The sequence below is a fragment of the Dipodomys ordii genome, unplaced genomic scaffold, assembly GCF_000151885.1.
Source record: "Dipodomys ordii isolate 6190 unplaced genomic scaffold, Dord_2.0 Scaffold19, whole genome shotgun sequence".
Taxonomy (NCBI): Eukaryota; Metazoa; Chordata; class Mammalia; order Rodentia; family Heteromyidae; genus Dipodomys; species Dipodomys ordii.
Window position 1 is genome coordinate 2053387 of NW_012267235.1, and position 26652 is coordinate 2080038.

Consider the following 26652-nt stretch of genomic DNA (forward strand, 5'->3'; position numbering starts at 1 on the left):
GGCTTTTTTCTTTTTGCTTATGTGGTGCTGAGGAATCGAACCCAGGGCCTCGAGCATGCAAGGCAAGCACTCTACCACTGAGCCACCTTCCCAGCCCAATGAATACATTTCTTATCAAGTATTGTTATTGTTGTTTCCTCCTTTGTTTCCCCTTCCCGTCCCTTCCTACCATCCTGCTCCTCAGCCCCCCTCCCGCTAAAGTTGTAAAATTCGTTTTTCCACATTAATGACTTGTACATCTCATTGTTGCAATATTGAAATTTATTTTTATTTTGTAAATTATGTGTGTGTGTGTGTGCACACGCACACGCGTGCATTTGGGGGTTTTGTGCATGTTTGTTTTGCTAGTCATGGGGCTTGAACTCAGGGACCTAGGCACTGTGTCTGAGCCTCTTTACACTCAAGGTTAGTGCTCTACTACTTGGGCCACAGTATCACTTCTGAGTAGTTTATTGAAGACTTTTCTGCCCAGGCTGGCTTTGAACCATGATCCTCAGATCTCAGCCTCCTGAGTAGCTAGGATTACAGGCATGAGCCACCAGCATCCAGCTTAAAGTATATTTTTATTACTGTACAAAGTGGTTATAATTCAACAAATTTAAACTAAAATGCTGAGTAAGTTCATTGCCTATATTTAATGAAATTCACATATTTATGTCACATAGGTTTTAATATGTCAGGTTCCTCCCTAATCCTAAACTCATTTCAAAGACTAGAATTACTTCAAAGAATTTTCTGCCCTTATCCATATAACTAGGTACAAGTAAAAAAAAACCATGAAAGTATTCATATCAGTATTTAGACAGGCTTTCTCTCTCTCTCTCTCTCTCTCTCTTTTGGTCTGTCATGGGGCTTGAACTCTGGGCCTGGGTGCTGTCCCTGAGCTCTTCAGATCAAGGCAAGCACTCTACCACCTGGGCCACAGTGCCACTTCTGATTTTCTGGTAGTTAATTGGAGATAAGAGTCTCATGAACTTTCCTGCCTGGCCTGGCTTTGAACCATGATCTCAACCACCTAAGTAGCTAGGATTACAGGCGTGAGCCACCAGCACCCGGCTAGATGGACCCTATTGCTCAAAATCTGGAAGTTTATACTATTCCCAGCAATGTATGAGTATACATCCCCACTTTGTTAAAATACAAATTTTCTTAAATTTTTATTTACAATTTTTATTTAATTAATCTATTATGAGTAATGATAAAACTGTGCCATGTAAAAATTATTTGCTATATTTGTGATTCATGATATGGGGGCATGCTATATAGTCTATGAGCATTCTACAAAGGCCCAGCTAGCCTTAGACTCTTGAGTCTTAGCATTACAAGTGTGTACTACAATATCTGGCTTTGTTCAAATGACTAAAAAATTGGATGCATAAAGCTCACGTTTAAAATTGTTGAAATAGAGCCAGGCACTGGTGGCTCATGCCTGTAATCCTAGCTACTCAAGAGGCTGAGATCTGAAAACTCTTGGTTTGAAACAGCCTGGGTAGAGCACTAGCGTTGACCACAAATGCTCAATAACAGCTCCTAAGCCCTGAGTTTAAGCTCCATGAGTGACAAAAAGAAAAAAATTGTTGAAATATGATTGTAAAGTAAAACCATTCAAGCTGGGTGCCGGTGGCTCACACCTGTAATCCTAGCTACTCAGGAGGCTGAGATCTGAGAATTACGATTCAAAGCCAGCCCGGGCAGTCAAGTCCATGAGACTCTTATCACCAATAAATCACTAGAAAACCAGAAGTGGCGCTGTTGCTCAAGCAGTAGAGCGCTCACCTTGAGCTGAAGAACTTTGAGGAACAGCACCCAAGCCCAGAGTTTAAGCCCCACGATCAAGTAAAAAAAAAAAAAAAGTAAATCTTTTCAAATAACTTATTTATTAATCCAGATATAGGTAAACATTTACATCAACATATGATTTCATGTTTTTTTTGTGCCAGTCCTGGGGCTTGAACTCAGAGCTTGGGCACTGTCCGAGGGTTTGTTTTGTTTCATTTTTGCTCAAGACTAGCGCTTAAGCCACAGCTCCTCTTTCAGCCTTTTTAGTGGCTAAGTGAAGATAAAGAGTCTTACAAATTTTCCTGTCCAGGGTTGGCTTCAAACAGTGATCCTCAGTTCTTAGCTTCTTGAGTAGCTAGGATCACAGGTGTGAGCTACCCGCACCTCATTTCATGCTTTTAAGATTAGCACAGTACCAGTTTTATATCCTAACAGGACCATCATGGTTAATACTTAACTCTTTGAAACAGAAAATTCTACAGAATCTTTAACAAAAGATCCTCTTCTATGCTATTTACATAAGACATTATTAGCTATACTTACTGGTCTAGGTAGGGCCAGATTTGCTCCATACCAGTGATAAAGTGCTCTCCATACAGGTTCTGGAACCATTTCATAATCTCTTCCATGGATCAGCTGGGGAGTTCGTTTTAATCGTCCTCCTTCTAATGTTAATGATGTGGCCTTACAAAGAATGAAATGTAAGTATTGGTTCTTAATATTATAAAGTCTTAGATACTAACAAAACAGACATATCATATGTCACTACCAAGTAGTTGCTTCTGATAACCAACCTACCAACCCTCCCTTCCTTCCTTTTTAAGTGGTTTTGAAGACCTATGGCCTCCTGCTTCATATCACTGAGACATATATCCCCAGTCTAGAAAATTGATGTTCATTTATTTATTTTGTGGCACTAGGGGTTGAACTATTTAATTTTCTTTTTTATTTTTTTAAATCCTGGGGATCAAACCCAAGACGCTGTACTTGCAAGGCAAGCACTTTGCCACTGACCTACATCCCAGCCCAGAAATGTGGCTTTTCAAGGGGAAACTTTGGGAAAGAAATCCCATATACATTTCAGTATTTCACAGTAGCTATCCAAGAATGAAAATATTTCTGAGGCTCACTATCCTACTTCAAATATGAAGTCACAGACTTTTCTCACAGAAATGTACTATGCAAAGACATTTCCATCTACTATTGAATTATATGTGTTACTCTAAATGAAATCGGCATTTTTTTATATGCTAACTCTCTAAAATATAATTTATTGGCAACATAAAAATAATTTAGGGGTAGCAATTGTCCAAAAAGAAATGTACTCTTTACCAGCCTTAGTAACTGTAACCCCTCTGTAATCACCTTTATAATAATAATGAAAAAAATCTGTTTAAAGTGAGTAATTTTAACATTCAATATCAAATTACCTACCTTTACTGGTTCTTGAGTTACTAGTGGCTGGTTATCAATAGCTCCTGGTTTCTGAGGATTAAGGTGTAACAGAATATTCCCATTGGCTCCTAGCAAACACTGGTTGTTATTGTCAGAAGTGTTATGTTGTCGAGCAAAGCATATATCTGTCCCTGGTGTGGCAGAATACAAAAAGCCTATAAGGGAAAAGAGTATGCAACTTCTTATTTTTAGTTATTATACATATATAGATTGAAGATATATAAACTCAAATGTCCATGTTAAGTTGATATTATTAGTTTTGATAATAATAAATTTCAATACAGTTTTAAGTTCTAATAAATGTGTAAATGATAGGCGAGGCAGTAGGTAAGATAACATTAAGTAAAATAAAAGCTTTCAAAATTATTACCAAATGAGTTATTTGGTCATTCTTCAAGACTATCTAATAATTTATGGTGAGAATTACAAATCCCCTGACAAAAAGGAAAGAGATTTGGCTAAGTACATAGTACATGGGCTAGTTGTTCTTAAATTCTTTCTTCTACCTCCAAATGTTTTAAATACTCTTGATATAATTATAATATATTGCAACAGGAAGTAGCTAATCTAAAGGGAAGAAGACAACTCCAACAAAAAATGTTATTCCTTAATGTATCTATTTAAAAAGAAGGCACGGTCTTTTATAAAAAGATGTTTTTATTAGCATGCATTAGTTGTACAAGGGGGCGGGTTTCATTATGACATTTCTACACATGAATACAATGTGTTCTGATCAAATTTTGCCCTCCCTTATCCCTTTCCCACTTCCAAAACAATTTATAGGTTTTACTGTTCTATTTATATGCAAATAAAGTACTGAAATCATATTAGAAAGCATGATCTTTACAATAGGAAAATATGCACAGAGAAAAGATTCACGATGGCTTAGAATTGTGAACCTCATGTGGTTATAAGGTATTTCAACTCATTATTCCTGTGTAAATTTCTTTTCTTCTTTGTTGGTATAAAGGCTTGAACTCAAGGCTTTGCACTCTTGCTCAGCTGTGTTCTACAACTTGAGCTACACCTTCAACCCAAGTTTTTGCTAGTTTACTGGAGATAAAGTCTCACGGATATTTCTGCCAGGACTGGCTTTAAACTATGATCTTCCAGGTCTTAGCCTCAATAGCCAGGATTAGGAGGTGTATCAGCCACTGACACCCAGTTTAAACTTCCTAATATAAATTACTTTGTAACCTTCTACTTGTGGTAACAGAGCAAATACAGTGAACACATACTAAACCAACCTTAGATATAATCTGTTTGGGGCTGGAGTATTGCTCAGTGGCAAAATGTTCACTCAGAATGCATCACATCCTAGGGTTCAATTTCCAGAATTAAAAGAAAAAAGTAACTTGTCAAAGCTGATCAGAGTACTTCTAACACTGTTAAGTGATCCTTAGAGAAAGAAAAATAGTAGATTCTACAATAAACTTTGTAGGAAAAGGGTAACTTTGACAATTTTCTTATTTTCTTCATAGGAAGGAGAAAAATGTCCAAGAGGAAATAACAGAGTAACAATAAATGTCCTGCTAATTTAGAAGAAAAACAGGGATCATCTCAATTCAGTTGGGTGACAATACCAAAGCATCTTCCTCAGAAGTATATAGCTACTACTTTATATTTTGTAAATACAAAGGACTAAAGGAAATTACTTATTATTTTATTATTATTTTAACAAAATATTCTCCAAATTCAGATCCAAAGTGTCCATACAATCCGGTAAGAGGGTTCATTTAATCTAAGAAGGTTCTAGAAATAGAATATTTTACTTTCTCACTTGTCTTTGCAAATCTAAATTTATTGACAAAAAAGACTGAACAGGTAAGTAGAGCTATAATTAATGGAAAATTAAAAAAATTTCACAAGAATAATAAAGTACAATGTAGAAAAGGTTTATCTGTAAGGCTGCTAATATATCTAATAATATTAAAGTTGACTATTTCATTCAAAACTTTTCTGTGAATGGAAGGCTGAAGCCTAGTACCCCACCCACTACACTCTACCAAAGCTGGCTCAATTTAAAATTAACCATGATTAATTTTAATAGAAGTCAAGTCATATTTACCACTGCCTGCAGATTCTGAGGCTTCAGATGCAGTAGAAATGTTGTCTGAAAATTTTTCTTCTGAGGTATTCATGTAACTGAGGTTGCCTCCAATTCTATCATCACCCTGCTCTATAGGATGTACTGCTGCACCAAACGAAAATTTTCCTCCATTCATAACAGATGAGGGCTCAATTACAACAGGGTTGGCATCCTAAGATTACAAAGTCAGAGAATAATAAAAAATGAATGATCTGAAACTATAACTTTTAAAAGATGAACCTCAAAAAATCAATTTCACAATTATTTATTATTTCATCTTCCTGGGGCTAGCAAGAGTCATTTAAAAACATTCAAAGCCACACTAAGAATATAAAGCCAGAAAAGTACTTCAAAATAAAGACTGGTGCTTTACTCTAATATTCCTATTCTCTATCTATAGTCAACATTATCTACCTGCAAGATCCCTAAAGTCATTTGCTTACCTTTATTACCTTAATTCCAAAGTACATGACTTTCAAATTAATACATTTTTACATTGGGAAACACTTGTGCTAGGAATGTAGCTAAGTGGTAGATTGCTAACATATGGGAGATGCTGAGTTTAATCCCCAGAACCAGAAAATCAAACGAAAACAACAAAAAACAACCCTCTCTCCTCCCTTTTCCCCTCTGCATGCCCCCTGCAAAAAAAAAAGCCCCATGGGGGATTGGAGGAGGAGAGACCAGACCTAGTTATTTAGGGAGTTCAAGGCCAACCCAGGCTATATGAGATTTGTCTCCAAAAAATACAGAAATGCTGGGCACCGGTGGCTCACACCTGTTATCTTAGCTACGCAGAGGCTGAGATTTGAGGATTACAGTTCAAAGCCAGCTCAGGCAAGAAAATCCATTAAACTCTTATCTCCAATTAACCACCAGAAAACTGGCAGTGGCTCTGTGGCTCAAGTGGTAGACCGTTCACATTAAGCTGAAGAACTCAGGGACAGCACCCAGGCCCAGAGTTCAAGCCCCACGACCGACCAAAAACAAAAAGCAGAAATAACTATTATCCTCAATCCTCCCCCAAATATAAATAACCCCTGCTTTCATTTTCCACTATTCATGGAGAGAATTAAAAATCTAGTTATCTGACCTTATTATGTAAAAATACAAATGTTTCTGAAAAATAATATCCAAACTAGTATACTACGAAAATAAAAAGCAGGGCTGGGAAAGTGGCTCAGTAGTAGAGTGCTTGCCTTGCATGCATGAGGCCCCGGGTTCGATTCCTCAGCACCACATAAGCAAAAAGGAAAAATAAAAGCCGGAAGTGGCGCTGTGGCTCAAGTGGTAGAGCGCTAGCCTAGAGCTGAAGAGCTGAGAGAGAGCGCCCAGGTCTAGAGTTCAGGCCCCATAACTGGACCAAAAAAAAAAAAAGAGAAAAGAAAAGAAAAGAAAGAGCAATTTTAAAAATAAAATCATCTTTTACAAGTAAAAACAATGCCCCACAAACCTACACACATTTGAAAACTTTAGCTGCAAAAGGAAAAGGATTGAAGAACAATAAAATAGATAATAAAATTGGTTACCAAGATCAATACTAAATAATGACACAACAGAGAAAATTAAATTATAAAAATTTTGGTTAGGAACAATATGGCAAATACAGTAATGCTATATACCAACTATCTCTCTATAAATGGAGACATTTGATTTCTGGCATTATTCTTTTCAGTTTTCCAATTGTGGAAAAATAAACTTTCAAATTAGACTCCGTAATATTAAAGCTTGAGAATGTTTTCCTTAACTCTTTAACTAGAAGAATTGATTACCTTATAAAAATTGAATTCTAATATTGAATATGAAATTTCTTTTTTTTGCGGGGGGTCCAGTCGTGGGGCCTGAACTCTGGGCCTGGGCACTGTCCCTCAGCTCTTCAGCTCAAGGCTAGCGCTCTACCACTTGAGACACAGCGCCACTTCTGGCTTTTTTCTTATGTGGTGCTTAGGAATCGAACCCAGGGCCTCATGCATGCAAGGCAAGCACTCTACCACTGAGTCACCTTCCCAGGCCCTCTTTTTTTTTTTTTGAGTCCGGTCATGGGGCCTGAACTCTGGGCCTGGGCGCTGTCCCTCAGCATTTCAGCTCAAGGCTAGCACTCTACCACTTGAGCCACAGCGCCACTTCCAGCTTTTTTCTTTTTTGCTTATGTGGTGCTGAGGAATCGAACCCAGGGCCTCATGCATGCAAGGCAAGCACTCTACCACTGAGTCACCTTCCCAGGCCCTCTTTTTTTTTTTTTGAGTCCGGTCATGGGGCCTGAACTCTGGGCCTGGGCACTGTCCCTCAGCTCTTCAGCTCAAGGCTAGCACTCTACCACTTGAGCCACAGCGCCACTTCCAGCTTTTTTCTTTTTTGCTTATGTGGTGCTGAGGAATCGAACCCAGGGCCTCTGGCATGCAAGGCAAGCGCTCTACCACTGAGCCACCTTCCCAGCCCTGAATATGAAATTTCTTAAATAGGTAATTACCCTTTCTTACCAACAGCCTCCAACATTTCAATGGAAAAGATGAACTAATGAAGGATAATATAAATGATATAGTTGAAAGAATACATCCTCTATAGTGTTTAGGCTGGATCCCAGATCTTCTACTCTGAGGAAGACATTAAGGCTTTTTTTTCACTTAGCACTAAGTTCCTCATAGAAAATATGGTTACAATATCATTTTCCACACAGGGATGCTGTGAGAATTGAGATATGAATGGCCTAATATACACAAATACCTTGTGTCTCATATTACCTTTCTTGCAGGATGTTGAAAGTAAATAAATTTATGTAGAAGTTTATACACAGAATCTAATCATATAAATATTACATTTCAATTTTTTCAATGTTTATCTAAGTTGGAATATTTCATTACTGGTCATTAGTTATACAAGGTCTGATGGAGTTGGAATTCCTTTGACAAACACAAGATAATAGGAATCTAACTCACGTATTTGACATATTCTTTCCACTGTTGCCACCACTGCATGGAGATGATAAACCAATTGTGTCCTGGCTGCAGACCATACCTGCTTTCTCGTTCTAACCATCCTCTGTACATACAAAAGAAATTCAGTACATCAAATGAAGTTGTGTGAAACAAAGGACAAGACCCACACTTACCATTAGAAGTTCTACCAAACAGATATATTTGGGAGACAATGTCATAAGTTCAATTAGTGAAACATTGTTTCCCTTGAAAAGCCAACTTCCATAGTCATAGAGACCATGGAGATTTGTCTCCAAAAAATACAGAAATGCCAGGCACCGATGGCTCACACCTGTAATCCTAGCTACTCAGGAGGCTGAGATCTGAGGATCACAGTTCAAAGCCAGCCCGGGCAGGAAAATCAACATAAAAATAATCCTATTTAGGATAATTTATGAAATATCAAGTTTGCCTGTTATAATTGCACAATCAAGTATTTAAGTAAACATGTTTTTTGTACATTTTTTATTGTAAAAATGCTGTACAGAGGGGTTACAGTTACATGAGCAAGGTAATGAGTACATATCCTATGGAGCATTGTTGCCTCCTCCTTAGTTTTTCCCCTTCCATCCCTTCCCTCCTACCTCCACAACTACTCCCTCCCCTCCCCCACCACTCCCTGCAGTTGTAAAGTTCATTTTCAACATAGTACCTTGTACATCTCATTGTTACAATGGGTCAACCTGTATCCCTAATCATTTTGTTTTTTCCCTCCCCCTCCCCAAATTGGAGAAGCATATATAAAAGATGCAGGGCACCAGCGTGAAATACAGTGAAAACAGGGGTTATACCATGGGGGAGGAACACACAACGAAAAAAAATCACATAGTACATTATAAATACATTAGAAACAATAGCAAGCAAGAAAAAAATGTTTGTGTCCCTATCTTGGGGTTCATTCTTTTTAACATCATTTTATATGGTCATATGTACATAGCTTTTAACCTTTTCTGCTTGTCCTAGATATGTACTATTTATTGCAAATAAGGGAAACCATAGGATCTATGTTTCAAAAATACGGAATGTGGGCTGGGATGTAGCTCAGTGGCAAAGCACTTACCTAGCAAGTGCAACGTCCTGGGTTCGATCCCCAGTACCAAAAAAGTCAAGTCGGAAAAAAAAAAATACTGAATGCTTCACGAATTTGTGTGTCATCCTTGGGCAGGGGCCATGCTAATCTTCTCTGTATCATTCCAATTTTAATATATGTGCTGCCAAAGCCAGCACAAGTAAACATGTTTATAGATATGTACAACCACTGCCATAAACCAGTTTTGGACTATAGAGAACATTTCAATCAACCCATGCTTCATGCCAGCAGTGACTGCTTTGAACACAGCACAAACACTTTGAGGATGCTACATAACCATCACAACTGTTTGCTACAGAAGTACAACTCCAGTGGCTGAAAGGCACTGTTCCACTCACAATAGTTTCAATAGCTTATTCTGAACCTTTTTTTTTTTTTTGGGTGTTGGTCCTGGGGCTTGAACTCAGAGCCTGAACACTGTCTCTAAGATTCTTCTTCTCAAGACTAGTGCTCTACCACTTGAGCCACAGTGCCACTTCCAGCTTTGAGTAGTTTATTGGCGGTAAGGGTCTCATATACTTTCCTGCTCTGGGTGGCTTCAAACCGTGATGCTCAGATTTCAGCCTTCTGAGTAGATAGGGTTACAGGAGTGAGCCACCGGTGCCCAGATTGTACTAGACTTTCTGACACTGTAAGCCTCAGTGAACTCTCAGTGAACTGTGGAAGACCATGTAGCCATTTCCTCCCATGTCAAAGGGGGTGCATTACCCTTGGTGGACCAACAGAAGGCTTGAGACTGGTAAACAGTCATTTACCACCATGACTAGTGACATGAGAGGCTATGTGCCATGGCTGTTTCAGACACCTTTGTAACATCTTTACTGGTTAAGCAGCAGGCTTTGGGTTTACTTTGGGAGCCAGCCAGGAAACACATTCCTGGGCTACCCCCTGAGGTTGCAACATTAGGCTGAATAAAAGGCTTATCTTGAGGGATCTTTTCCTGCTCTTGGTCTTTATTATCAATAGACTAGACTGAAGTGTTAGCATGAAGAGAGGACAGCAGAACAGAAGGGAAATTATAGTGGTAGCAAAGGCAGTAGTAGGAGCAGGAGCAGCAGTAACAAGAAGAGAGCAGTTGAAAGGTTCCAGATAGCAGCAAGGGAGGGGAGAAATGACAGAAAACAGAAGAATGGAGACAATACAAAAGTGAAGATGAGATGCTGTGGGCCTGGATCTCTGGAAGAGTTCCAAAGAGGAACCAAGGCCACAGGGCCAAGGTCTCAGACATGCTAGACCCAAGAGCTATTAACTTCAGCTACATCAAAGGCATATCTCAGTCCGAGCTCTAATAATTCTTGCTGTCAGAGGCCAGGGATTCTGACATCCTAGACCTAAGACTGTATCATTCAGTGCTATAGGACTGATGCTACCAGCACCAAAAGCTTGTACAAGAGCTGCAACACAAAAAGGTGCTGCCTGCTGTTGTCTACTGTTACAGCCCACTGCTGCTACAAGTAAAGGATTACAAGAGCTACCAAGTGGTGGGTCACCGGTAGTTAAAGCGTAGGCAATCAGGCCCTTATTTCTGAGGGTTTGGAGCTTTAGGCCTCTAAGTCTGCCAGTCTAGCTCATCTTTGCCTACTTACATGTGTAGAGCAACAGGACCCAAGTGAACTGATTTGTAACCATGTTAGGACTTGTATATCGATGGTTTTGCTTTCACTACATGCCATACAATCCACCTCCACTTATCCACCTTATCCAAGGTAGCCTCTACTGCCTCCACCATGGCCATAACCACTCCAGCCATCAGGCATCCTATATACTGCTCTACTGTAACTGTTCTCTATTCCTATTCTTCCAACAGAGCCATATACTTTGATTATCCATTCCATCTCTCTTGTATTCTCCCATTCCAGAACATCCCATTCCAAAGCTGCCTTCATGGACATAATTCAACAAGAGTTCCACTTAGCGCTGTTGCATGTTGTTTTTATTGTCAAACATGGGAGTCCACTGAATGTTCATGTGTAACAAAACTGTATAACCTATTTGCCATCAGCTCTAATCCCAGTATTTTATGATTTAGTGATGAGAAGCAATTAGCAATGTCATTTTCAGTTGCATCTCTTGTTAGGTACAACATTCTGAACTTGTATTTTCACCACAGCCATAGCCTTCTGCACCTTTTTCCAGCTCTTATTTTGTTACCAAAGCCATTGTTTCTATAGCTATAATTATTATAGCTACCACAGTTACCAAAAGCTCCATACTTCCACACTCAACTCCTTAATAAACCTCTCTTCCTCTATGTAATATGGTGTGGATCACTGTCCCAACAATTTTCTTAGTAAAATTTAAAATTCTTTGTTGTTCTTACTACTTATAAAGATCTCAACATAACTTGAAAGAATTAAAATATTTCTTTTTTGCTACTATCAAATGGCATCTCAGAAAGTTGTACTGTCCTATATCACTAGTGTCATTTGGACCAGTATGTATCATAATTAGACTTAAATGCTCCTTTTACCATTACCTGTTGGGTAACAGTAACACAACTCTGGCAGCAAACAGGTCTAATCATGAACAAGAAGTTTACCTCAGGCAGTATTCTCTACAATAGCTAAGGAAGCTTCTAGTTCTCCATTTTATAAATGGATTGTTGAGCTATAGGAGTTTTTTATATATTATGACAACTTCTGGACTCTTACCAGATACATGATTTATAAATATTGTCCCTCATTCTGTAGGTTATTTTTTCAATTATAAGTCAACTATTACTATTATTATTCTTTGTGCGTGTGTGCCAGTCTTGGGGCTTGAACTCAGGGCCTGGGCACTGAATATCAAGGCTAGTGTTGTCCCAGATGAGCCAGGCTACACTTCTAGATTTTTGGTGGTTAATAAGAGATAAGAGCCTCATGAACTTTCCTGCCTAGGCTGGCTTCAAACTGTAATTCTCAAATTTCAGCTTCCTGAGTCACTACAATTACAGATATGAATCACTGGTGCCTGGCTAAGACAATTACTGTTGTTGTTGTTATTATTGTCAGTTATGGGGCTTGAACTCAAGGTCTAGGCACTATACCTGAGCTATTTTTGCTCCAGGCTAGTGAGTGCTCTACAACTTGGAGCCACAGGCCCATATCTGACTTTCTGGTGGTTAACTGAAGAAAAGAGTTTCACAGACTTTCCTGCTTGGGCTGGCTTTGGACCATAATTCTCAGATCTCAATTCCTGAATAGCTAGGATTACAGATATGAGCTACCAGTTCTCAGCTTGGCAATTATTTTTTGATGTATGAAACTTAAAATTTTGGTCAAGTGGTCTACCACTGAGCTACATACCCAGCCCTAGTGTGGTTTTTTTGTTGTTGTTTTGTTTTGTTTTTTTTGGTTGTGGGGCTTGAACTCTGGGCCTGGGTGATGTTCCTGAGTTCTTCAGCTCAAGGTGAGTGCTCTACCAAGTGAGCCACAGTGCCACCTCCGGTTTTCTGGTGGTTAATTGGAGATAAGAGTCTCATGAGTTTTCCTGCCCAGGCTGGCTTTGAACCGTGATCCTCAGATCTCAGCCTCCTGAGTAGCTAGGATTACAGGTGTGAGCCACCAGTGCCTGGTTCATTTTTTTCCTTTTTAATGCTGGTCCTGAGCTTGAACTCAGGGCCTGAACAATGTCTCTGAGCTATTTTTTTTTTTGCTCAAGGGCAGCACTCTACCACTTGAGCCACAGTGCCACTTCCAGCTTTTTTCTGAGTAGTTTATTGAAGATAAGAGTTTCATGGACTTTTTTGCCTGGGCTAACTTTGAAAAACAATCCTCAGATCTCAGAATCCCAAGTAGCTAGGCTTCTATGTGCAAGCCACTGTATATAGCTTCCAAGTATAATTTTAAAAGAATTTTATTTCTAACTTAACCTAGTCCCTTGACTTGGAAAATGCTTTAAGGAATGGTTTTATAACAATACTTAAAGTGGAACATGCTACTACTTAGTAATCAAGATATTTTAAATATTAAAAATTCCAGGTATATAACAAGAATATACACATATATAACAAGAATACGAACACACACACACACACACACACACACACACACACACACACACACATATACACACACTCTCTCTCTCTCTCTCTCCCTCTCTCTCTCTCTCTCTCTGTTAATTTACCTAATAATTTGTCCTTCTTCTTCTGGAGTAGCTGGTCTTAACCCAAGAACTATGTGACATACCTAGAGAAAAAAAAACAACATAAATTTTATTGACTGGTGCCATTGACTAGACTGTATATTTCATACTGTATTCAGAAAATCCTTTTTTTTTTAATGCCCACCTGGGGCTTGAACTCAAGGCCTGGGAGTGGTGGGGCTTGAACTCAAGGCCTGGGAGTTGCCTTCAATGCTAGCACTTAAGTCATAGCTCCACTTTCAACTTCTTGGTGGTTAACTGGAGATCAAAATTTTATGGATTTTTGCTGCCCAGGCTGGCTTTGAACAGTGATCCTCATGTCTCCGCCCCTCCTAAGAAGCTAGGATTACAAGTGTGTACCACTGGTGCCCTGCAGAAGATCCATCTTTCAGATGAGTATCTTAGCAATAGGTATCAATGATTTAGTGGAATAAAATTTAAGTTTCATTGTGTTTTTAAATTTAATACTTTAAAAAATAGGGGCAAATTCCCAAATCTCTAAAAGAAGAAGAAAAAAGGAAAAGAGAAAGTAGAAGGGAGGGAGAAGAAGAAAAGTATGAAAGAGAAGAGGAAGCAAAAAAAAAAAATTCCAGGGTCTGGTGGCTCACACCTGTAATCCTAGCTATGCTGGAGGCTGAGATCTGAGGATCATGGTTCAAAGCCAGACTCTGCAGGAAAGTTTATGAGACTTTTATTTATTTATTTATTTTTTTGTTGGTCGTGGGGCTTGAACGCTGGGCCTGGGCACTGTCCCTCAGATCTTCAGTTCAAGGCCCTACCAATTGAACCACAGCACCACTTCCAGTTTTCTGGTGGTATACTGGAGATAAGAGTCTCACTGACTTTCCTGCACAGGATGGCTTTAAACCATGATCCTCAGATCAGCCAGCTGAGTAGCTAGGATTATAGGCATGAGCCACTGGCACTTGGCTTTATCAGGCACCTGGCTTTATCAGACGCTTATCTCCAATTAAACACGAGAAAACTGGAAGTGGAGTTGTGGCTCGAAGTAGTAGAGCACTACTAGTTCAGGGACTGTGCTCAGGCCCTGAGTTCAAATCCTATACCTGACAAAAAAGAAAAGAAAAGAAAAGCTTGTTACAGCCTAAAACAGAAAACATAAACATGAAAACATATATGTAAAAACATGTCACAGGTGGTCAGTGAACAAGTTTCTATAGAATACAAATATGGAGAACATACTTATTGGGTTTTAGGGTATAGAAACACTCAAGTTTCACAAATATTACCAATTTCAATGATTACAGCAGTTTACATTAATGTCAATAATGTGTGAAAAATTTACTTGCTTTTATCACCAACAATACATCACTTAATAACCTTATATGTTTATGAAAGGGGCTAATCTCTTTTTTTTTGCTTTTGTTTTGTTTTGTTTTTATCAGTTGTGGGGTCTGAACTCTGGGCCTGAGTGCTGTCCCTAAGTTCTTCAGGTCAAGGCTAGCGCTCTACCACTTGAGCCACAGCACCACTTCCAGGTTTTTCTGCTTATGTGGTACTGAGGAATGGAATCCAGGGCTTAGTACATGCAATGTAAGCAAGCACTCTACCACTGCACTCTACCTTCCCAGCCCGGGGCTAACCTCTTTGGTTACTATGTTAATAGTTGTGTAAGCCGGGCGCTGGTGGCTCACGCCTGTAATCCTAGCTACTCAGGAGGCTGAGATCTGAGGATCGCGGTTCAAAGCCAGCCCGGGCAGGAGAGACTGTGAGACTCCTATCTCCAATAAACCACCAGAAAACCGGAAGTGGCACTGTAGCTCAAGTGGTAGAGTGCTTGCCTTGAGCTGAAGAGCTGAGGGACAGCGCCCAGGCCCAGAGTTCAAGCCCCACGGCCGACAAAAAAAAAAAAAAATAGTTGTGTAAAACACTTCGTTAGCCAACAACATGGTTATGTTTTAAGTTTATCAGATTGTATATGCTTTAAATATGTAACACTGATGAACTAACAAGAAGAGACCAGTTTCCATTTATTCTAAGACAGCTGGGTAGCAGGTAAGTTATCCTCTACTTAAAATGAAAGGTTGGGAAGTGGCGCTGTGGCTCAAGCAGTAGAGTGCTCGCCTTGAGCTGAAGAGCTGAGGGACAGCGCCCAGGCCCAGAGTTCAATCCCCACAACCGACCAAAGAGAAAAACAACAACAACAAAAAACACGAAAGGTTGTAATAGGCATAACAAACCAAATCATTCAAATCTTCACAAGGGTGATTTCACAAGGAAAGAAAAAACAAAACCCAGAATAACCAACTATTAAATAAACTTAAATATTTATGAAGAACTACAAAAAATGGAAAATCAAAAACAAGAGAACTAGTTTAACTGAATAAAATTGGGGAGGCTCAATGGCTTAATGTTCAAAACTCTTGTATTTCCTTCCTTCCTTCTCTATTTTAGTTGGGTCTTCTAAAGAATAAAGTAAAGGAGCATTTGTGTGTGTCTGTCTTTGTTTAATTTGTAACAAAGCCTTACAGACAGACACAAACAGTAAATCCTCTTTTGCAACCCAGAACTCATTGAGATTTTGGTACATGTAAGAAGGAATATGAGGGGCTGGAAGGTGACTCAGTGGTAGAGCGCTTGCCTTGCAGGCATGAGGCCTTGGGTTCGATTCCTCAGCACCACATAAGCAAAAAGAAAAAAGCCAGAAGTGGTGCTGTGGCTCAAGTGATAGAGTGCTAGCCTTGAGCTTAAGAGTTGAAGGACAGTGCCCAGGCCCAGAGTTCAGGCCCCATGACCGCCGCCAAAAAAAGGAAGGAGTATGATTCCTACAACAGTTAGCATTGTGAGGGTTTGTTAATTCACACAAGTTACTCTGAGAATAAAGTTGATGTAAAAGCAAGAAAATAAAAATAAAATAGCCTTGTAACAAGGATCTCTCAACTAAAGAGAATGTATACTTTGAAAATTTCATAGTGTTCATATTGTCTTACTATTAGGAAAGGCCCTTTTAAAAGACAAGAGGCCAAGCGCTAGTGGTTCACGCCTGCAATCCTAGCTACTCAGGAGGCTGAGATCTGAGGATCAGGTTCAAAGCCAGCCCAGGAAGGAAAGTCCATGAAACTCATCTCCAATAAACCACCAAAAAACCTAAAGCGGCACTGTGGCTCAAGCAGTAGAGTGTTCGCCTTGACCTGAAGAGCTGAGGGACAGTGCTCAGGCCCAGAGTTCAAGCCCCACAACTGACAAAAAAAAGACAACAAGTGGCTGGGAAAGTGGCTCAGTGGTAGAATGATTGCCTTGCATGCATGAGGCCCTGGGTTAGATTCCTCAGCACCACATAAGCAGAAAAAACCAGAAGTGGTGTTGTGGCTCAAGTGGTAGAGTGCCAGCCTTGAGCAAAAAGAAGCTCATGGACAGAGCTCATGGTAAAGAACTAGCCTTGAGCTGAAGAGCTGAGGGACAGTGCCGATGCCCAGAGTTCAGGCCCCACAACTGACCCCCCCAAAAAAAAAAGACAACAAGGGCTGGAGGATGTAGTTCATTGGTAGGGCACTTGCCTAGCATTCATGAGTCTGGAGTTGACCCTCAGCCCTAGGGATGTACGTAGGGGAGTAGGCAAGGGATATAAAAATGAAAAAAAGTGGGGCTGGGAATGTGGCTTAGTGGTAGAGTGCTTGCCTAGCATGCATGAAATCGTGGTTCGATTCCTCAGTACCACATAAACAGAAAAAGCCAGAAGTGGTGTTGTGGCTCAAGTGTAGAGTGCCAGCCTTGAGCAAAAAAGAAGCTCATGGACAGTTCATAGGTCCTGAGTTTAAGCATTGGCAATAAGAAGAGGAGGAGAAGGAGAAATAGGAGGAGGAGAAACAGGAGGAGGAAAGGTAGAAGAGGAAGAGGAAGAAGAAGAGTAGTAGTAAAAAATTATGATGTCTTCTACAATTAGAATTATTTTCTATATGTCTAAATGCTGCTTTAAGTTATAATAAAATAAGCAACCATATTTCCATTCTGCTTTCCCATTTCCCATTTCAGTGGTTACTCGTGTCTATCTTACTATCCTTTTGGAGATGTACAAGATAATGTAATTCTATCTTTCCATAACATGATTTAGCAGCTTAGCTGTGATAACTGTAGCATTATATAGTGGAAAATAGTATTACCTCTGCTACAACTTAATACCTGTCGTTTACCTTAAACATACCTGGAAGAGAAGATTCAAAAATTCATTGGCAAGAACATTTTTCACACTCCAGATCTGATAGTCTTCTAGAGTAAGATGGCCTATCTGAAAATGAGACATTGAAAAGATCTCACGTTAAGTTAGAATACAGTCATGTTCCTGAAAGCAAGCCCATAACTCATATTAGGTACTATGTGTTCATCTAAAAACAAGCCAGTAGTGTAAGTTTGCAGGTCATAAAACTTAGGCAAATTTCATTTGTGATTTTATTCAAGCAAGCAATAAAAGCAAAATGTTATTAATAATAAATTTTCCTCACTAAACTTGGGCTATAGCCAGGTGCTAGTGGCTTATGCTTGTAATCCTAGCTACTCAGGAAGCTGAGATCTGAGGATTCCTGTTTGAAGCCAGCCCAGACAATAAAGTCCGTGAGTCCTTGAGATTCTTATCCCCAATTAACCCCCAAAATCTAGACATGGAGGTGTGGCTCAAGTGGTAGAGCACTATCCTTAAGCAAAAAGCTCAGGGACAGCACCCAGGCCCTGAGTTCCAGCACATGCAAAAAAAAAAAAAAAAACTCTGGGTATAACAAAATTATTTCTGCTTCATAGGTTACCAATGAAAAACCATAAAGGAACACGGAGTGGACAAAGTGAACATTTACAAATTTTCAAACTAAGTAGTTGACTTTCATTTGCTAGTACCAGGGCTTGAAGTCAGGACGTTGGACTTTCTCTGCTTGTTTGCTCATAGCTGGCACTCTACTACTTAAGCTATGTGCCTCTAGCCTGGCATTTTTCTGGTTAACTGTAGGAATCTCTCAAGATTTGTCTGCTGGGGCTGGCTTTGAACCTCAATCCTCAGATTTCAGTATTCTGAGTAGCTAGGAATACAGGTGAACTACCAGAACCCAGCTTAAGCCTAATAATTTTATGACTTGCTTATAAGTATTTACCTTTTTCCAAATATTACTTTTCTATAAAAAAGCAACATTTTTGTTATGTCAATGTGTACAAAAATATATGTAAATATATATCAAATGTTTATCTTACACATTCAATTAATATTTTTTGTTTTGTTTTGTTTTTGCCAGTGCTAGGGCTTGAACTCAGGGCCTGGGCATGTCCCTGAGCTTCTTTTGCTCAAGGCTAGCTCTCTAACACTTGAGCCAAAACATCAATTTTGGCTTTTTCTTTTTATGTGGTACTGAGAAATTGAATCAAGGCAAGCACTTGCTAGGCAAGCACTCTACCACTAAGCCACATTCCCAATCCTCACTGAATGTTTTTAACTTTTTTGGTTTTTTTTTGGGGGGGGGGGTCAATTGTGTGGCCTGGCACTGATTCTGGGCTTTTTTGCTCAAGGCTAGCTCTCTACCACTTTGAGCCACAGCATTACTTCCAGTTTTCTACTGGTTAATTGGTGATAAGAGTCTTAACAGACTTTCATGACCCGGCTCGTACCAAACAGTGACCCTCACAGCTCATCTCCTGAGTAGTTAGGATTATAGGCATGATTATAGGCTATTTTTAAGTTTTTGTCATTTAATGATACTATGTTCTCTGTTCATCATATAAAAACATGTTATATAAGGTTTTCAATTAATTATTAAGATTAATTATTGTAATTGTTTTCTTTTTTTTGGGGGGTCCAGTCGTGGGGCCTGAACTCTGGGCCTGGGTGCTGTCCCTCAGCTCTTCAGCTCAAGGCAAGCACTCTACCACTTGAGCCACAGCGCCACTTCCGGCTTTTTTCTTATGCGGTGCTGAGGAATCGAACCCAGGGCCTCAAGCATGCAAGGCAAGTGCTCTACCACTGAGCCACCTTCCCAGCCCCTGTAATTGTTTTCTATGAGACAACTACTATTTAGATTTGCTAATAGCAATCTAAATGGTAGCAGTCAATTAACAAGATAAAGACATTTTCTTTCTTTTGATGGTATTGTGGCCTGACTCATACATCATTTTTAAGAAAACAAAACACAGCTGACTTCTGGAATCACTGAAGTGTGTATTTCAACTGCTATACCCAAACAACAAACATGTAAAGATTTAATAGTAAGAAAATCTTAATTGTAACCCCTCCTTGTATATCAACTTAACAATAAAATTTAAAAGAAGTAAAAGAATATCTTCCAAATCCATGTAGAGAAATTAAAGGGAAAGAAAAATGAAAAATGAAAAACCTCACTTCTATTTTTCTAAGCATGTTTCTATTCAAAAGTTGAGGAAGGATGGTGCTGGTGGCTCATGCCTGTAATCCTAGCTACTCAGGAGGCTGAAATCTGAGGATCACAGTTCAAAGCCAGCCTGTGCAGGAAAATCCATGAGACTCTTGTCTTTAATTAACCACCAGAAAACCGGAAGTGGCTTTGTGGCTCAAGTGGTAGAGCTTGCCTTGAGCTAAAGAGCTCAGAGACAGTGCCCAGGCCCAGAGTTCAACTCCATGACCAAAAAAAAAAAAAAAAGTTGAGGAAGTATAAGCAAATCACTACATTATGCCTAGTATCACAGAATCTTTCTTATCATGACTACTTACTTAAATTGCTTGTTCACTTATCACAAAGAGGAAGTGCTCTGAAGGGGTTTGTATGTTTTTCTCAAATCTAGTACAAGGAATTGAAAACATCTAGATCTATATTACAGAATTCCCCCAAAGGATTTCTAACTTAGATCTTTGATCTATACTCCCTAGTCTTCTGCACTTTTTATTTTTGAAACAAGGTGCTTCCTGCTTATGTGCTTACATGGACCACAATCCATCTATTTTAGCTTCCTGTTATATCTGGACTAACAGGCATGCTCCACCAAACCCAGTTATCACTTATAAAGGGGTCTCGCTAGCTACCCTGCCCTGGTTGGCTTCAATCTGTAACTTTTCATATCTCAGCCTCCAAGCAGGTAGGACTACAGTCTTGAGCCCAACTACTCTGGCAATTTTTGAAACAAGGTCTTGCTTTTTTGCCCAGGTTGCTTGATTAATGCTTCTTACCATAGCAGAGATGACAGGCATGCAATGCATGAGCTTTTTCTGTTGAGACAGAGTCTTGCTGAGATGTTCTTTATCTGAGCCACCACACATAGCTAGGATATACAAGCATGCCACCTCATCTAGCTATTTGGCATGTGTCTTTGAATCTTTGTGTCTGAGTTTGCCTGCAGAGTAGTTAAGATTACAGGTTTCAGCCACCAGAGTTGAACTAATCTGATTGTTTTATGTAGCCAAACTATACAAATAATTAAGGCACCTAGTCTCAAATATTTTAAGGAACAATGTTCTTTTTTGTGTGTTGGTACAAAGGTTTGAAGTCAAGGTCTCATGTTAGCTAGGAAGGTAGTATCACTGGATCTACATATTCCATCCTTTTTTGCTTTTAGTTATTTTTCAGGTAGGATCTTGGTTTTTGCATGGTACCGGCCTCAGATCACAATATTCTTACCTATAGCCTCCTATACGGCTAGAATCACAAATGTGTATTACCACACTTGGTGTGTTCATTAATATGAGATACTAAGAATTCTTTGACTACACTGCTTCAAACTATGATCCTCCCAGACTCTATCTCCTAAGTGGCTAGGATTACAGGTACAACCACTCTACATGGCTAAGGAACAATTTCCATAGTGAAGTTATACTACATAAAAGAAATGTTAATATTGTCCCCCCTCCCCAAAAAAGAAATATAGAAAGAAAATACTGTATATTACCATATAGATTAATCATATGTACAATGACAGTCAAAAGCCCATTTGGAAGCCAGGCATGGCAGAGCTTAGGTCTGTAATACCAGAACTCAGGAGAAGAGGTAGAAGGATAAGTTCAAGGCCAGCTTGGGCTATATGGTTTCTGGTTAGTCCAAGTTATATAGCAGGACACTGTCTTAAAAAAAAAAAAAAAAGCCAGGCACTGGTGGCTCATGCTTGTAATCCTAGCTACTCAGGAGGCTGAGATTTGAGGATTGTGGTTCAAAGCCAGCCTAGCAGGACCATCTATGAGAAAACTGGAAGTGGCTCTGTGGCTCAAGTAGTAGAGCTCTCACCTTTAGCTGAAGAGCTCAGAGACAGCACCCAGGCAGAGTTCAAGACCCAGTACTCTCTCTCTCTCTCTCTCACACACACACACACACACACACATACACACACACACACACACACACACAAGAGCCCATTTGCTATGCCAACAATTAAAAACTAATTAAAACATACACAATTTTGCTTAAAAACTAGAGTAGTAAGTTAAGGGAAAAAGTGAGGGCTGCCGACAGCCATTTTTCTTTGTAATGAAGATCAAAGGTAGATACAGAATTTAAGGGAAAGATAAGCTTAGATGAGGATGCAAAAAAAACACACAAAACAAATAAATGAAATAGAAAAATATAGGCATAAAGAAACAATGACTAGTAGAAATCAAATTAATAACTCTTCCCAGGCTAAAAGAGATCTCGGAGGTGTAGCTCAAGTAGAGTTCCAGCCTTGATTAGAAAAAAACAAGTGAGAGCCTGAGACCTGAGTTCAAATTCCAGTGTTGGCACAAAACCAAAAACCTCTAAAGAAAAAAAAAAGCAACTAATAAACCTTATGATTATGGAACCCAGGAAATTTCCCTGCTGGCAGAGAGGGCCCTGACTGTTGCTTCTCCCCTTTCCTCCCTCCTTTTTTTCTTCTGCTCTTATGAAGGCTTCAATTTTTAGATTTGTTTATTCTCCCTATGACCCCCTTCCTGACTCACTTGACTCTCTTTTTTTTTTTTTTTTTTTTCCCAGTCGTGGGGCCTGAACTCTGGGCCTGGGCGCTGTCCCTCAGCTCTTCAGCTCAAGGTGAGTGCTCTACCACTTGAACCACAGCACCACTTCTGGCTTTTTTCTTTTTGCTTATATGGTGCTTGAGGAATCGAACCCAGGACCTTATGCATGCAAGGCAAGTGCTCTACCACTGAGCCACCTTCCCAGCCCCTCACTTCACTCTCTAACTGATAAGACCTACATAGGTGAAACACCAGCAGAACAGATCAATTTCATGGGGATCTACTATATGGACCTTAGAACAATTCAGCCTATACAACAGCAATCAAAGGCAAACTCTTTTGGGAGTAAATCATGTGCCAACTGCTACTGATGGAAGGAAAACAGGTACTCAGCTCCTCAGGATGAACCCTGAATAAGTCAAAGAAGCAAGAACTACAGATTCTTTAGCTAGTGAATGTGCTACAGTGGTAGTGTTAGTGGATTGTTTTTATGTTGATGAACTTGCTTGTGAGTGAACAAAGCAGGAGTACTGCATTGATTCCCTGATGATGAGTGCTACCTTGGACACCGTTCTGGAACTTGGCTGCACTGACAAATTTGTATACCACTTTCTTCATGTCCCACCCTCCTCCTGCTTTCAAAGAAGCATTGATAGCTAGAAACTTCCTTTGTCAAGGTAACCAACTCACATAGCCAATCGGATAAGTATAGAGCATAGAGTTGAGTGCCAGCTGGAATACACTGGCTTAATAACTAGAAAGGAAACTCCCAGTCCAATTCATATTATAGAGCCCAGCAAGCAAAAAACTGATTTTTTTTCCTATTTATTTATTTAGTCATTTGTGGGGCTTGAACCAGGACCTGGGTGCTGTCCCAGAGCCTCTGTGTTCAAGTCTAGTGTTCTACCACTTGAGCCATAGCATCACTTCCAGTTTTCTAATGGTTAACTGGAGATAAAGAGTCTCATGGACATTGCTGCTTTGAACCATGATTCTCAGATCTCAGCCTTCGGAGTAGCCTTCTGAGTAGCTAAGATTACAGTCATGAGCCACCTGTGCCCAGCCAACTTTTTAATTTTTTTCCCTCTTTTTCTCACTAGTAGTCCATTCCAACTCCCACTCTCTTTATTACCTCTATCTTTATTTTCCCCTTCTGTACATATACATATGAGAAATCTTCAATTATGCATTCCATTCCTCAGAGCCCCATTTTCCACATCTTTTTTTTGGGGGGGGGTCCAGTCATCTGGGCCTGGCGCTGTCCCTCAGCTCTTCATCTCAAGGCTAGCACTCTACCACTTGAGCCATAGCGCCACTTCCCGCTTTTTTTTCTTTTTGCTTATGTGGTGCTGAGGAATTGAACCCAGGGCCTCAAGCATGCAAGGCAAGCCCTCTACCACTGAGCCACCTTCCCAGCCCCTTCCACATCTTTTATCCTTTCTGCCACCACCCCCCCACTCTTAATAGCCAAGTACTATTTTCTACACAAAGCAACTTTATCATTCTGATATCCTTTGGAAAGAATCAAAATCCCTAGCCCCTTGTATATATAATGTGTTTGGTGTATACATCTTGTAAACTAAGGCCTTTTGTTTGTAGATATTTGGTTGGGTTTTGAATTGGTGAACTTTTTTTTGGGGGGGGAGGGTCTGGTCATGGGGCCTGAACTCTGGGCCTGGGCTCTGTCCCTCAGCTCTTCAGCTCAAGGCTAGCACTCTACCACTTGAGACACAGCGCCACTTCCAGCTTTTTTTTTTTCTGCTTATGTGGTGCTGAGGAATCGAACCCAGGGCCTCAAGCATGCAAGGCAAGTGCTCTACCACTGAGCCACCTTCCCAGCCCCGAATTGGTGAACTTTTTAACTCCACATCAAGGACAAGAAACAGAACATCAACCAAGCTGTGAGAATACAGAAATTAACTCAGTGGAGAGACCTCAAGTGACTAACACTCAAGTTTACTTCTGCTCTTAAAGTTAATATAAATGGAGTCATACTGTGCATTGTTTTATTTTGATTTAATTTTCTTTCTTTCTTTCCTTTTGTTTTGTCAGTTTGGGTCTTGAACTCAAGTCCTGGGTGCTGTCCCTGAGCTCTTTCACTCAAGGCTCATGCTCTACCATCATTTCTAGTTTTTTACTAGAAATTGGGGATAAGAGTCTCACGGGAACTTTTCTGCCCAGGCTAATTCTGAACCATGATCCTCAGATGTTAGCCTCCTGAATAGTTAGGATTACACATGTGAGCCAACAGCATCCAACTATGTTTGATTTCTTCTACAACATAGTAAGCTTTATTAGAAAGGAAGAAATAATGGTTATAAACTACAGAGGTCAAGAAGTTTATTTAGTTCTTACATTAGACTTCATAGACTTGTTAAAAGATGGAACAAAGTCTCTTTACGGATAATTTTGAGCTACTATAACCACAGGTCCAGGTAAATATTTAGCAAAGGTACTTGACCATGTATATAAGCTACACTTTTTTCTTTTTTGGCATGTGTATGACACTACTGGGGCTTAAAGATAGGGCCTAGGTGTTGTTCCTTAGTTTTTCACTCAAAGCTAATACTCTATCACTTGAGCCACAGCTCCATTTCCAACCTTTTGGTGGTTAACCAGAGATAAGACTCTACGAACTTTCCCACCTGGGCTGACATTGAACCAAGATCTTCAGATCCAGCCTCTTGTGTAGCGAGGGTTACAGGTGTGAACCACTGGTGCCTGACTAAAGCTACACAATGTGATTTAAGAGTATATGGTTATGTTGAGAAAAAGATAAATTAGTCATAGCCTGACTTACTTTTGTAGTGTCATGTGCATCCAATATGCCTTCCACAATGTCAGAGAGATCCTTATGTAATTCCTTTAAAAAATAACCCAAAAAAGTAATAAGAAAAGGCTATGTAAATATAATTTTTATTATTCAGTAGCTAAATTATGCTGGCCAAATATTTAAAAATTACTATAGATTCTCACATTGTTTCACAAAGTAAGATACTCTGCTGTTTCATTCTTAGTCTACACAATAAGCTCAGTTTATTAAATTTTCCTAAGGCAAATTTCTTAATTTTACATATTTAGCTATGAATACTTGGAGTAGCACAATATACCAACTAAATGCAGTAACAAATCCTTCTTGTTCTTTTTTTTTTTTTTTTGGTCAGTCATGGGGCTTGAACTCAGGGCCTTGGGTCCTGTCCCTGAGCTCTTTTGTTCAACACAAGTCCACCTCTGGTTTTCTCATGGTTAAATGGAAATAAGAGTCTCAGAGAATTTCCTGCCCTGGCTGGCTTTGAACTGTAATCCTTAGATCTCAGCCTCCTGAGTAGCTAGGATTTCAGGTGTGAGGCACCAGTTCACAGAACAAATTCTTTTTTCTTTTCTCTTACAAATCATCATTCAATTTTCCTGTTGGAGGTTTATATTCAAGAAGATGCAATAATCAGAACTTACGGGGATATCATCAGTGCGGTTGTCCTTCCAGACCTCTAAAAGTGCAACCACCATGTCTCTCAGTTCAACCCTGGAGAGAACTCCATCACGGTCAACATCAAACACCTTGAAACAAACTAATAAAAAGAAACTCTTATGGAGACAAATGACTTTTAGATTCTGAAGTATAAAACACTTTATTAGAAATTGTACTGCATACTCACTTAATTTTTCAAGCAAGCATATTCTGGATCAGTTATCATCAGGAGTAGATTATAGCCTATCATTATATTTTTGGAACTTATTGAATTTCCTCAATAGACTTCACAAATCTGTCTCTAAATAATTACCCAGGTTGGGATGACCTTTCTATCACATAGATCTAACTTGTTTATAAGGTAGAAATAAGGAGCCAGGTGCCAGCAGCTCACACCTGTAATTTACCTTGCTACTCAGGAGGCTGAGATCTGAGGACCACAGTTTGAAGCCAGTCTGGGCAGGAAAGCCCATGAGACTCTTATCTCCAATATAGTACTCAAAAAAGCCAGAAATAATGCTGTAGCTCAAAAGAAGCTCAGGGACAGGGCCCAGGCCCTGAGTTCAAGCCCCAGGACTGACAAAAACCCATAAACAAAAAACAAAACAAAACTAGAGAGCCCTGTACTAGTGGATCATGCCTGCAATCCTAGCTACTCAAGAAGCTAAGATCTGGGGCTGGGAAGGTGGCTCAGTGGTAGAGAGCTTGCCTTGCATGCATGAGGCCCTGGGTTCGATTCCTCAGCACCACATAAGCAAAAAGAAAAAAGCCGGAAGTGGCGCTGTG

At 39.7% G+C, this 26652-nt stretch overlaps 1 protein-coding gene across 1 annotated transcript in view; it reads right to left on the bottom strand.

Moving 5' to 3' along the window:
* Nucleotides 1-26652, bottom strand: part of Usp32 (ubiquitin specific peptidase 32) — a 168220-nt gene that overhangs the window by 61742 nt on the left and 79826 nt on the right. Inside the window, exons 7-14 of the mRNA XM_013013080.1 lie at nucleotides 25851-25966; nucleotides 25198-25260; nucleotides 17676-17759; nucleotides 13496-13557; nucleotides 8260-8362; nucleotides 5303-5495; nucleotides 3214-3389; nucleotides 2319-2463 (exon numbers count right to left, since the gene is read on the bottom strand). Coding sequence (XP_012868534.1) covers nucleotides 2319-2463; nucleotides 3214-3389; nucleotides 5303-5495; nucleotides 8260-8362; nucleotides 13496-13557; nucleotides 17676-17759; nucleotides 25198-25260; nucleotides 25851-25966 — 942 coding nt within the window. The remainder of the gene's footprint in view (nucleotides 1-2318; nucleotides 2464-3213; nucleotides 3390-5302; nucleotides 5496-8259; nucleotides 8363-13495; nucleotides 13558-17675; nucleotides 17760-25197; nucleotides 25261-25850; nucleotides 25967-26652) is intronic.